Below are 13,479 nucleotides of genomic sequence, written 5' to 3' on the forward strand. Positions count from 1 at the left end.
CACACACTAACACATTCCCGACGGAAACCGTATACCTTCCATATTTCAGCTCTCCAACAAAAACACTCGCTGCAAGGCTTCACTCGAAAAGACAGAACTTAGATGGAGAGGGAGTCAGCCAATCAGAACTTGGGAGATTTTTGATTTTTTGACCCCTTTTCTGTGATTGGGCCTAGTCGCCACCCGCCCCCTTGCGTTGATTGGTCAGTTTTCCCGGCTCTGTGGAAGTCATTTGAATACGTCTGGCTTTGTGGGTTATTGCGAGCTTTTGCTTGTTCAAATACTCAATGAAGCAAGAGCGGAGACAGACAGTGGAGAAGAGCACTGCATGGACTCACAGCAGCTAAAAGATTTCCCTGTTTGTTACACGTTTAGCGTCTCCTCGACGTGAGAAAGACTCGAAGTAGCGTGGAAAACCTTTTTCCTTTTAATTTTCTCAAAGGTGGCAGAGACACAGTATTTGGACGCTGAGTAGCACCGTTTCAGAGGTGAGTTGTTTGGAGTGTTGCTTATGTGGATTTTTCGAGAAACGATATACTACTATTTATTCATTTTGTGATAATAAAACCATTTTTGCTATTGAAATATAAATAGATAACTTTCGCATAGGCATAATCGAGTTATAGAAATGCCTTTTCTTGCGCAAAAGTTGATTAAAGTTTCCTAGTTTTTTTATTATTATTTTAAAAACGTATTTACTTCACCTAATATTTTAAAGTGATCTATATCTGATGAACTATTTTCTCTCTAAACGCCCAGTTTCACTCCCGACCTGTTGTTATTGTTGTTGTTGTTGTTGTGCCACCCATAGGAGTATATAATTAGGCTGGTTGTCAGACTCAAACGAGCATTACTCACCAGCACCTGCGATGGGACCATGCTTGCACAGCATGACTTTTTCACAGTCAGCTTTTACTTTTAGTGTGTTATGACTCAGTCTGAACCCCATCATGCTAACCAGGCATGCTGGGCTGGTTTATATGTGTGTGTGTGTAACAGATTGTGTGAGTGTGTCTGTAGGGAAAAGAAGAAAGAATGGCAGAAAAAAAATGTGTGTGCTGCTGGCCAAGGAAAAAGCCTCCACACACTTCTACACAAACCCACAGGCACTTAAAAGAATGTCAGTACTCTGTGAGCTTGTGAAGCTGCTTAAATAAATCTCACATTAAATAGCTAAACTAATTTAATTATTAACCGAGGCGGTCTGAAGGGTGCCAGCAACATTTGAGTCTTTGGAACTACCTCAAAGTCAACTTACTCCAAGTTAAAATTAAATGCTGACATCTGTGTGTTGTGCAGAGGTTGGAAGTCAACCCCTCCATCCCCAAACAAGCTTAGGTTTAATATAGCTTTGTAGTAGTGTTTATCCTTTCTGGCTGTAGGTTAATACTGTACTAGCCTACCAGATGATACGGGAGACAGGTGTGTGTATTTGTATGAAAGTGCATCCCTGAATCCATTGTGTTTGGAAATAAAAGAAGACAACAGGCTCATAAGTGGTTGAGCCCTGTTGTGCGTATCTCTCCTGTCGATCTGAGTCTGGTATTTTTGTCTGGCTCTGTTTGCCTATCTATCAGATTTTTAAACCAGGCACCGGGTCCCAGCCTCTGGTGTTTTGCTGTGGGCCTCCCCTGACCTGCACACTTCCTTGCGCCACATTTGTTTGGACACTAGGGCTGTTTCCTCCTACTTTGGTTTGGCAATTTGGTTGGTACTTTGATGACGTGTGACTTTGCTTTCCTGCACTCAGAATGCAATCCTGAAGCATTATAGGTTGGAGCTTCTGATGCTTGGATGGCCAAGCAGAACAAAACAACATCTGGACAAAGATATAAAGAATTTCATCAAGTAGGCTTTTTCTGTAATTGAAAAAACCCCCAAAGTCAATGTGTCAGACAATTTTTACCTAAAGGGATTTGAAAATCTATTTCATACCCAAAAAACAGATCTATCCTCCCTTTAAAATCACTGCATGTGTCTTGATTTTCACTACTGATGTATCCTAAGTCCTTGTCATGTCCCCATGAACACATTTAAAAAAAATTTCCTGCGCAGAACACATGAAGGCATCTTGGTCCATTGGCATGCTGCATTTATGGGGCTGTTTGAAAATTAAAATCTGACATGGAGGAGCAGTAGAATGTTCTTCACACCGAATGTATTGCTGCAGGGGAGACCTGCAGCAATACATTTTGTATTTTATTTCAACTTATTTCAACATCTGTCCAGTCTTATAATCTTTAAAAGGTTCAGTTTGCTGACTTCTGAGGTGCTCAATCATAAAAAATTAAAAGAAGCATTAAATCATTAGAGAGCCATCTTATTTTTCTACGATATTATGTTATGAGGTGAAGTTACTAGTCCTCCCACGTAAATCGACAAATCATCAGTGACATCATTGTACAGCGTCTCTTTAAAAGGTTAACTCTTGTACACGCAAGCCACAAATAAGTGTCATGAGCACAGTCTGAACTTTGGCCTCATTATTGATAACGATAATCCCGGCTGTCAGGAGTTTCCTCCAGACTGTCATGCTTCTCTCACTCACCCACCTTGTCTGTTGTAGCTCATTAGTGTCAAAGTACATTGGGTACAAAGTAGAAGTAAGATAGCATTGCAGTACATTGACATCTTAACACTCTCACAAATAGTTTTATGGATCCTCTTATCAGGCGCAGGCTCTGCCTTCAGCTTACTCCGCTGCTCCTCTCATGAAACCATTTTTATGGGTATACACTTTATGGGTATATAAACTTTGCAGAAGACAAGGTGCTAATTTAGAAAACGTGACTGTTGTTTTCTTGCTACTGACCAGCTGCTTAAAGTCTTCGAATTTTATTAGATGTTTTTTTTTTTTTTTTTTAAAAAAGCAGGAGTCAAACAAACCCCTGTCTCATCTAAGCTAAGGCAGTTGGTCCAGGCTGTTCTGAGGTCAGTATCTTGTAGCTTTTATTTTGTATGAATAAAGCGATCTCTACTAAGGTCAGTAAATGGGTTTCAATATGCTCTTTTATTGAAGTCATAAACAAAAAGTCTTGTCCTTGTTTAAGCCTGGCAGATTATTATTTGTGACTTCGCTATAATAAGAGGTCCCACCTTAGAGAAGAATGAGTAAAGTCTGCTTTTCTGGTTTGACTGATGTAAAAATGATCCCAGGCTCGGCTCACGCAGAGGCTGGGCGTCGTATAACCTGACAGCGGAGACCAGAGTGTGTGAAAGCTGCTGTGTGTGTCTGATCTGCTGGGATCTGCTCTGATCTCTTCCTGTGGGTCTTTGTGTGGTTGTTAATGCCATGACAGGATAGATAATGCTTCTATTGTTGAAGACCTCCTCCCCTGCCCCGTCCCCCTCCTCCTGTAGGGCACAGCATTGCTAGGTGTACTCTTTAAAACCACATTAAATGGTTTTAGAAAAAAGTATTCTGACAACGCCTTCAGATTCATTAAAAGCCAGACATGGGCAGCTTTCATGTACAGAAGACCTTTTTAAATCCGCCGAATTGGCTTGTCTTGTTGATGCAGCGCGAGCACGTTTTATTGGTGTAAATCCATTAGTGGATGAGATTTTCCTGCTGCACCATCAAAAGTTCAATTTGTTTTAACCATTTCATGACATTTTAGCCAATGGGCGCTGCAGTCTTGTTTCGATGCCAGCTGGTAAGAAAATGCACAGACGTGCAAGCCCTTAGGATTTTTAACGGTCTAGTACAAAAGTGGTTTTCTTGGTAAAAATGTTCTTACATCACTGTACATTTTTTGCTTTTTCCTGTATTATTATATTCACATCAGTCTGCTTCTTAAGCCTGCAATCTTCAAAGTTTACAAACAAGAGAATATAAACAATGCTTTTAATATGAAATTATACTCCCAATGCCATCATTAAGTCATTCACGGAGAGTCCAACCTATGATTTAGAAAGAGTGCAATTGCAGTGCAGCAGCGGGGAAACCGCAACTATTCAAAGGGTCAACTTTTCAGGAAGTCCGTGTGGAAAAACACAGGATTGTTTTCCAATTTCTTAGTTTTCCCCCTTTGCACAAGGTCACCTTCCAATGCAAACAGAAGGACAAAAGGCATCTACACTGGAGTAAATATTACTCAGAGGACTCTTATCTCAACTTCACCACCGCAGCCATGCTTTTCCAGATTGCGTTTGTAATTCGAGGAAGGTAAAGACACCGTAATCTCTAACTAAGTTAGAAGAAGAACAGCAGGCTGAGATCACAGAGTTCAAAAGATGGTTTGGCACTGGACTGGCTTACACTGGCAACATGCCAAACGCTGTGGTGTGTGTGTGTGTGTGTGTGTGTGTGTGTGTGTGTGTGTGTGTGTGTGTGTGTGTGTGTGTGTGTGTGTGTGTGTGTGTGTGTGTGTGTGTGTGTGTGTATCGTTCAAGCCATCATTTGTTTGTGTGTGTGTTTGGATTATACCGGCATGGGGCTAGGCGCCATTGTGGACAAGGGTGTGTGTGTGCGTAAGATGTTGGCTCAGGCAGACACTCCTCTGTCGGCACTGTGATGGACAAACAAAAGTCTGCTGGATTCCTGCAGGGTTTTGTTTCTGGCACAGTATATGTGCATTGCTCATATGTAACTGTGTGTGGCTCGCTTATGCTGACATGTGGTGCCAAGACAGACAACAGTAGCAGGATAAAAATGGCTCCAGAGTTAAAGCACGCCTCGGTGGTGATCTGGGATCAGCTTACCCAACTCAAATCCAATTATATTAACCATTAAGACAAAGGGCGGGGGGATCACTGCTGTTGTGTCATCTGGCAGGTTGTTGTTGTGAGTATAAGCTGATTTGTAGAAATTTTCACCAACAAATGACTTTCTCCAAGCTGTAAATTTCCAAAGGAGAAATGTTTGTGTTCAGAACCAGAAAGTATAGACAGAGGAGGGATAAAATTATGTGATTAAGTATAATTCTTTTCACAGACATCCCTAAGTCTTTCCTTTGCGTGATGGAGTTGCTTAAACGTATTTTCACAACACTCGGCTTCCCAGAGAGACGGGCAGGCTAACGCAGTAAGACGCTGCAAGAGACACTAGTCACGATTTTGTGACTTCAAGTTGACTATAAAAGGATTGGTCTGTTGACAACTGTTGGGAAACCTTTGGGAAATCATGGATTAGCTGATCAACGAAAGAAACTGCATCATAATTATTCTTTAAAACTGGCTTGTGCAATGGAGTTATAATTTTTGATGGTTGATTGGACTTAGACACTGCAGTAAGGGTAAGGAGAAAGAAAATGAAAACAAAGATCTGCTTTAATTCAATCACAGAAGCCTTTCTACTTCATTCAACACCTACATGTCTGGTATTATAACTTGTCAGGATTTGTTTGAATAATGCAAAGTGTCACTTTGAAAGCCTCTGTTTCTACAAACTAAATGCAATGTTTTATTTTTATTGGGCCTCTTCCTGTGCCGTCCACTGTTTCAGATACCCGGGGAAACCTACTGATTGTTGCTCTTTTCCTGTTTAGGCTGTGCAATCATCTCTTAATTTTCCTGGGATATTTCATACCCAGTTCCAGAAAGATTGGCTTTAGAATGAGGTTTCAGGAAGCAAATCTAAATTATCTTTTTAAAAAAAAGAAAAAAAAGAAACCCTCCCTGTTGCCTGTTTATCATATCTGGCTTATTGGGAATCTTTAAATTGGCTGGAAGATGTATCTTCATGTGAATTATGAAAAACATTTATTCAAGATTGCATGTTATCCATCATGTATTTCTCAGCTGACTGAGAAAATGTATTATCATGTCATGAAATTGCATATAAATAGTCTGTTAATCTTTATTTCTCAACCCTAACCTACTCCTTGTATGTTTTGTAAAGGTCATCATGCCTCCAACAACGCCATATGCTGGGAAGTTCAGCTCCTGCGTCCCTTACAGCAGCAATGCCAACCACCAACAACCTACGAGCCCGTACCGGAGCAGCACTGTCCCGAAACCTGCGAGGGAGAACATCTACAACGGCGCCTACTCGGTTGGAGAGAACCCCTACGACATACCTCAGCCTCACAGCGGGGCTTATCGGAGCGCCTCTGTCTCCTCTGTGAATGCGAAGGAGCATCATTACACCAGCTGCGCTCTGTCTGAAAACCCATACTCCTCGCCGCAGCCTTACAGCCCTCGCCAGCACAGCACTTCCTGTCCAGGCCGCGCACATCGCCACACGAGCGGCAGCAGCGGCAGCAGCAGCGACCAGTCCTGTCGTAACAACAACAACGTAGCTGCGGCGAAAGCGCGGTTTTACGGACACGGCGTCACCACCAGCTACGGGGAGATGTGTTACCATGACAATAGCTTGGTGTCTGCATCTCTTGAGGCTCTGATCCAGCACCTGGTTCCCACAGTGGACTACTACCCTGACGTACGTTACAGGAAACATGGTCTTTTTGTGAGAAACGGAGTGGTCTAGAATAGACGAGTCTGAGAAAAGAGGTCGGCTGTCCTGGCTGTGTTGACCTTTCTCTTCTTGTTCTTTCCTCCTCATCAGAGGTCGTATGTGTTCACTTTCCTGCTGAGTTCACGCCTCTTCCTCCCCCCCTACGAGCTCATGACGAGGGTTTGTCACCTGTGTGTGGAGCAGCAGCGGTCTGGAGATGCCCTGCTGGATAAGGTGGGCTGGCAACACACACACACACACACACACAGGGCTATAATTTGCTTCTCTTCTCGTCACACTCACTCTCTGCTCCCACACAACCTTCCACCCACTATAAAATCCACAAGCTCGCTCACCCACATGCTTCTTTCTGAGAGAAAGTATTTATCTGTTTTTTTTTTTTTTTTGCCCAAGCAAATAAAATCCAGGCAAGGGAACACTCGGAAACAGAAACTGCAAAGATAAAATAAATAATGGCAGAATATGCTCTTAGAAAAACAGCGAGCTGTGGCTACTCTTGCGTGTTTTAAAAGATATGAGGGCCATGCCGTTTAGATTATTGACCAGAGAGAGATTTACTCATAAGATAAATCAAATCATGCCTGCCTGAGTGTCACTTAGTGCGCCATCTGATGGTTTTCAGATTCGTTTCCGTGAGGTGGCCCCTAAGCTGGTGCAGCTGCTGACCGAGTGGACTGAGACGTTTCCATACGACTTCAGGGACGAGAGGATGATGCGCTGCCTTAAAGACATGACGCTTCACGTGGCCCGAGGGGACGAGGTTAGCGTTCAGAGCTCCTGTAGTTAAAACTTCTCATGCAATGAATTTGCAGTAATTCAACATAAATATCTCAAGTTCATTCTCACCTCCCTGTCATAGTTTTCATTATTTGTGCTGTCTGTGTCACGCTGCAGTACTCTTGGCGAGCCATGCAGCAGATGACCCAGCGTCTTATCAAACGCCTCTCTGCCCTCGGCCAATACGAGGAGGCTGTGGCAGCGCTCAATGTGGTGGCAATGGAGCGTCCCGCTTCCTTGAAGAGCAAGCAAGCATCGGCTCAGCGGAGCGACGTACTGAGCGTGTGCGACGATCCCTTCGTCCTCGCCCAGCAGCTTACACACATTGAACTGGTAGGAAGTTGGCGTTAAAACTTGGGTGCCTGTGCTTATTATCGGATTCTGTAGAGAGAAATTTTTTTCACTCCTTCAAAGCACGTCTGTAGATTATATTAATGAGCTTTTATGATTGTCTGTCTTATGCTATTGTCATTGTCTTAATTGTTTTTATGTTCTGTTTTCTGCCCTCAGGACCGACTGAGTTTTATTGGTCCCGAGGAGTTCATCCAGACGTTTGCCATGAAGGATCCTCTGGAGAACCATAAGGTACAATTGAGTTTGAATGAAAAAACGCTTAGCTTAGCTCTACCTCCAGCGTTTTAGATCGAGTTTTGGACAAACAGCTCACAAAAATTCCCATCTTCTCACTCAGGAACTTGCAGGCTCAGGTTTACTTTTCATTTCATTATTTGCTTTTTTCCTTTTGAACTTCTACATGATAAAACTGGAGACATGAGGAGCTTGTGCAAAGTCATATAAATGAATCTCATTCCAGTCACAATTAGCAGATAGATCTAACAGCTACGGCTTGCTGCGTGCAGTTTTACTGTGTAAAGACGGCTTGAAAATACAGTAACATGACCTCTTTATAATTATCAGCATCAAAGGACTGCAGACGATTGCAGTTATTTTGAGTCAATTTTTATTGTTTTGATTTGAAGTATATTCTAGGCCTGCTTTGGGTGTAATTTGTGGTCTGCTTCAGTTGAAGTAAATATGCTTTGGAAACCACATCAGAGAATCTACTGGCAGATAGATAACAATTTGTGCAGTGTTATTTTTAACATAGCTCAGACACAGTATGAAAAAGTCCTTTTGCATATGTCTAAGTGAATCTGAGGGACCTGTAAGTGAGCTGAAGGCTCGTATTCAATCACTGCTGCTGGGAACAAGTGCTCACCCACTGTTTGTAGCCGTGCTCCAACCAGTGCTGTGCCAGTTATATAAGACCCACTTTGTATAAAAGAGCAGTTGAGTCAGCGAAAGGGGTCCTGAAGTGTAGAAGGGGAAGTTTGGAGTGGAGTGGGCTGTCGCTGTTGTGTAAGCATTTAATAGAGCCATGAATCTCTGAGATTACATCATCACGGACAAGTCAAATTTATTTATACAGAGCTTTTATAATGTTTGTTTACATAAAAGGGCCTCTGAGAAACAAGTTCTCCACAGAGTGTCCTTATAGAAAAAAAACAAACCAAAAGGCACCAAAGTAGATGTAAATGAGATGAAAATAACAAGCAGACACGTCACAGGCTTCAGTGCAGGTCCAGAGGTTGTGTGGGTGTGAAGGCTAACAGGATCCATTAGCAAAGGAAATTATAGAGGAGCAGCAGTCTGTCTCCTTCTATTTCTGATTTATAAAATAATTTATTGGCTAACCTTAAGAAGATTATGCCGATGATGCTGAATCTCAGGGAACAAATATTAATAGAAGACCAACAAATAGCCAAAAGGTACATGGAAACATTAGCTTGACTGATATGAGGAAAAAGTAAAACAAAGCGGAAATTAAAACCTAATTAAAGACTTGAGCAGACCTACCTCCGAGCAGAAACCTCAATAACAAAAGGGTATTTTATTAGATAATTAAAATAGATAAGATCTATAGAAAACATATATTTGAAAGATTGTTAAGTTTGTCTGTAGTTGAAGTTGTTGGCTATCTGTGGATAAACATTGTCAGTAAAAGAAAAACAGATACACAGTAACCAATTACTTTAGAAGCATGGAAAAAGCTGGAAAGTGTTAGCTATGGCAGTATAACTAGCTTAGCGTATGAGTTGAATTATTAGCTAAAGATAATAGATAAACACTGGATATAGCTCGCTAAGATTATGCTAAAAGGTGGAGATTACTAGCTAAATGTAAACTTAAATAGCTAGGTAAAATCTAGTATAAGAGATTGTTGGTTAAAGCTGTGGATAACCTGTTGAAATTTTCAGTTACAGAAATTGATAAAATGCAAATGTTAATCATGCCTTAAATTTAAACAGAGGGCAAACATTAAAATAATAAGCCAAAAGCTTTGGTTAAATGCCGCGGACCGTTTGCTAGCTAAAAATGATAGATGATGAGCTGAAAGTAGTACAGATATAATTTAACCTCCTAGGACCTGGCATCCACATATGTGGACATCACATTTTGGGTTATTTAGACCAAAATACAAAATTTTGCTCTACAAGGGCCTGATATCCACTTACAAGGACAATATACTGCTAGTGTTCTATCGAAATTTTAAACGAATATCCTCATATGTGGCTCTGATTTTTCTTAGAAGGAAAAATCTGGTAAAACAAAAATCTGGTAATTCTTTGTTTTTACATTCATCGGGTTCCAATCAGCCCAAATATCAAAGAGAAATTAAAAATGCATGCTGTGGAAGAGTTCGGGTCTTAGGAGGTTAATGTAAGTTCACATTTGAACGTGAGTGATGGAATTTATGAAGGTGTCAGAGCTTTAGGGGTCCATAAAATGAAAGAGATCTAAGTTCTAAGATCTCATTTAATTTCGAAATGGTCCTTTCTGTGACTCACAGTTTTAAATGTTTAACTTCTTTCAAAAATAATGAAATACAGACAAAAATGCACTCAGATCTAGACTTGTTCTTTGTTTTAATTATGCCATAATTTGTGTTTCAGGGTTTCTTTCGGAAACGTAAAACTAGCAACCTGGAAGCTTACGTCAGCTGGTTCAACAGACTGAGCTATCTTGTGGCCACTGAGATCTGTATGGTAAGTTGTTGTGATTCGTTTTGGACCAAGGAACGCCTTTGAATGCACAGCTGAACTACAAACCACTCTTAGATTCTTACTACACTCCAAAGGTGCATAATTTTGTACATATATTGAATTTGTACTGACCTGCTCTGTTTGTTCTCTCATTTAAGCCGATGAAGAAGAAACACAGAGCGCGGATCATAGAGTTCTTCATCGATGTTGCTCAGGAGTGTTTCAACATTGGAAACTTCAACTCTCTCATGGCCATCATCAGTGAGTATTTGACGGCACACATACAGCTCGTTGGCTCGATCTGACCCCGTAAGTGCTCTGCATTTACTCACCCTTTCTCTGTGTCCAGCTGGGATGAACATGAGTCCTGTCGCCAGACTGAAGAAAACCTGGAATAAAGTCAACACGGACAAGTTTGAAATTCTGGAGGTAAGGACAATTGGCATGCAGCAGTGAATCCTGTGTAGTGTAATGTAAACTTAAGATTTCAAGTTGCTCAGGATTTCAAACCCTCACCATGTGCAAACTTTAAGCATGCCTACACGGATTTGCGTTTGATGGCCGTCTCCTGTGTGTGCTCTCATTCAGCACCAGATGGACCCATCCAGTAACTTCAGTAACTACCGCACTGCACTCCGCGGTGCTACCCAGAGGTCTGAGACCGCACACAGCAGCCAGGAGAAGGTGAGAGAGCACCTGGGATTTACTCTGAAAATAAAAAGCTCCAGGTGGTGAATGTGTACGTAAATGAGCTGGTGTGTTTCTCCTCCAGATTGTGATTCCTTTCTTCAGTCTCCTCATTAAAGACATCTACTTCCTGAATGAAGGCTGTGCCAGCAGGCTGCCCAATGGACACATCAACTTTGAGGTTAGGACACATTTCAGAAGATTATGTTGTTTAAAGGATTAAAAACGGTCAGATTTGTAGCAGTACAAGTTCAGGCTTTTACATGTGATGTTGTGACTCCCCCTTGTGGCTAAAAAGATCAATGCATTTTCCTTAATGATGCTTTTCTTTCATCTGCCCATTATAATCGATTGTACAATCTGTCTCCACAGAAACTCTGGGAGCTTGCAAAACAGGTGAGCGAGTTCCTGGTTTGGCGTCAGGTTGTTTGTCCGTTCGACAGAGAGCGGCGAATCCTTCAGTACCTTGTCACAACACCCATTTTCACCGAAGACGGTCAGTATTCAGTCTCCCCTGCGTTTTGGAGATGTCAATCATACAAATGTTTGCTATAGTTTGTCAGCTTTAGGAAACAAACAAAGCCATTATTGTTTATCTTATTGTTGCAGAGCTGCATCTGGCTTCATATGAGAGCGAAGGACCAGAGAACAACATGGAGAAAGACAGTCGCAGGTCACTTCGGTAGGTGTAGACATATGTGCACACACCCACATATCCCAAACATTGTACTAATGCAAAAAAGGGCAATTTTTGAGTGTAATAACACTGGTTACTTATCTTGTGTATTTTAGATCTTCGCTTCTCCATCGAGAGAATCGGACCTAAGGCCAGGGAAATCTCTGCTTTAAAGACTGAAATTGAATCAGGTGTCTTAAAGCTACAGGTTTCTCCGTTTTATAATATGGACACAGAAGATTCTTATGGTCACAGTTAAGATGTTGGACTTAAAACAAGCTGGGACCACATCCTGCCTATATTACTGTATTTGGGCTTTGAGATCACAAGGAGCACTCCACAGAACTCATTCCATAAAATTCATCCAGTGCCAAAGAAGCCCATTTTATGTTATTATTGTAACCTCTTTTCCAACAAGTCTTCATGGATTTAAATCATTTATGAAGCCAATGATTCTCAAGAAGAGCCTGGATCAGCTGTGCTGCTTCTGTAAAATCAGCTCTGTCCAAGGCGCTCAGAGAATATCAGACGACTGGCCAGAGGTCTGCAGACTGGGTTTATACCTCCAGCGGTTGCCACACTGGCCTCATATTGTGGATTGACTTACACGCTGAAGGGAAGGTTTCATCTCTAAACGAAGTCATCGTGGACCTAAATGAGTTTCAAAGCTACATTAACGCTCCTTGCCTGCAGATGTCCTTGCTGAGGACCACAGAGATTTGAAATCTCAAAGGAAAGGACTGACTTGCATCGATTTGCGTTATAAATAACGGGCTAACAGCTGCTTTTAAAAGTGGTGTTGCTGCTTGTCTTGTTGGATGCCTCAGTTTTAATGCTAACACCTCGAGCAGAACCTGCACCACATCCACTCCATTAGCTCCCACTTTGCACTGTCATTTGTTATCTTTGTGTAATGGAAGCTCATAATACGAGGCAGTACATCAGCAACATTATTCCAGCGTGCATTGACACGGTGCTTTTATCAACCACGTGCTATTCAGTGCTAAGCATTTTGTGATGTGCACACTTTGACTCTGGTGGTGATGCAAAACTGTGTAAGTGACAGCAACATAATAACCATGCAGACTACATCAAAATGCACTTCAGTGTGTTCTTGTGTAATATAGGCAACTTTCTATGCTATAGTATTAAGTCGTATTTTGTATCAAAAGGCTTTTTTTTTTTTTTTTTTTTTTTTTTTTTTTAAATGTACTTTATTTGATGTTCTGCCAGGAGCTTGTTTTTTTTGGCTGGTTTTGTGTTAAGCTATCAAACACCAGTTTACATATTAAAAAAAACACTATTATGAGTGCAAACTGATGTGTGTGTGTGTGTGTGTGTGTGTGTGTGTGTGTGTGTGTGTGTGTACAGAAACAGGAATTTTTATTCTTCTCATCTCAGCTGTGTTGATGTGTGTGTGTGTGTGTGTGTGATATGCGATGTGGTTCTTTGAAATCCACTTGTGAGTGCTGTGTTTTGTCATTTTATTTGTCATATATGCTACTTTTTTGTGTATCTTTTGTGTCATCAGTCAGGGTACTTGTACTGAAGGTCTTTGTGTAAAGAGAATGATCTATTTTCTTTCAAATAAAAGAATCATGAAAACACTGCTCCTTTTCATGCATGGAGACTCCTTTAGTTTGGGTTTTTTAGTAAAATACAGATTACAAATAGTAGGGTTAATCAATTTGTGTTCTAGTAGCTTTAATTTTAGTGTTGTACGAACACCTTGCAGCATTTAAGGACAAAACATTTAAGAAAAATTTCTGCAGCCGAATACAAATTCTGGTGACTATGTCAGGCACACAGCTTGTGCTGCTGTGCTTCATTTGGAGCTGTTTGTGAAATGAGGCTCAGCAGGTTGCATACGTACAGAA

The 13,479-nt window shown here is 41.3% G+C and overlaps 1 protein-coding gene across 1 annotated transcript; it reads left to right on the plus strand.

The window, feature by feature from the left end:
* The first annotated feature begins 275 nt into the window (after positions 1-275).
* Positions 276-13,147, plus strand: LOC146628780 (ras-GEF domain-containing family member 1B-B-like). Its single transcript, XM_085359697.1, has 14 exons — positions 276-488; positions 5,843-6,382; positions 6,509-6,631; positions 7,041-7,178; positions 7,313-7,528; positions 7,706-7,780; positions 10,150-10,242; positions 10,398-10,500; positions 10,589-10,668; positions 10,828-10,923; positions 11,012-11,107; positions 11,299-11,422; positions 11,536-11,608; positions 11,719-13,147. The coding sequence occupies exons 2-14, from the start codon at positions 5,849-5,851 to the stop codon at positions 11,750-11,752; spliced, it is 1,785 nt and encodes a 594-aa protein (XP_085215823.1). The 5' UTR covers positions 276-488; positions 5,843-5,848; the 3' UTR covers positions 11,753-13,147.
* Positions 13,148-13,479: the final 332 nt, after the last annotated feature.

This window comes from Diplotaxodon limnothrissa, linkage group LG7 (genome assembly GCF_057381915.1).
Source record: "Diplotaxodon limnothrissa isolate DT_005_m linkage group LG7, D_limnothrissa_male_GT1.1, whole genome shotgun sequence".
Taxonomy (NCBI): Eukaryota; Metazoa; Chordata; class Actinopteri; order Cichliformes; family Cichlidae; genus Diplotaxodon; species Diplotaxodon limnothrissa.

Bases quoted from the DNA above. Each gene is read 5' to 3' on its own strand.
- LOC146628780 (XM_085359697.1), top strand. From the start codon at position 5,849: ATGCCTCCAACAACGCCATATGCTGGGAAGTTCAGCTCCTGCGTCCCT. The intron at 6,383-6,508 runs GTACGTTACAGG...CCTCCTCATCAG, and splicing joins CAGTGGACTACTACCCTGAC to AGGTCGTATGTGTTCACTTT. The intron at 11,609-11,718 runs GTAGGTGTAGAC...TGTGTATTTTAG, and splicing joins GACAGTCGCAGGTCACTTCG to ATCTTCGCTTCTCCATCGAG.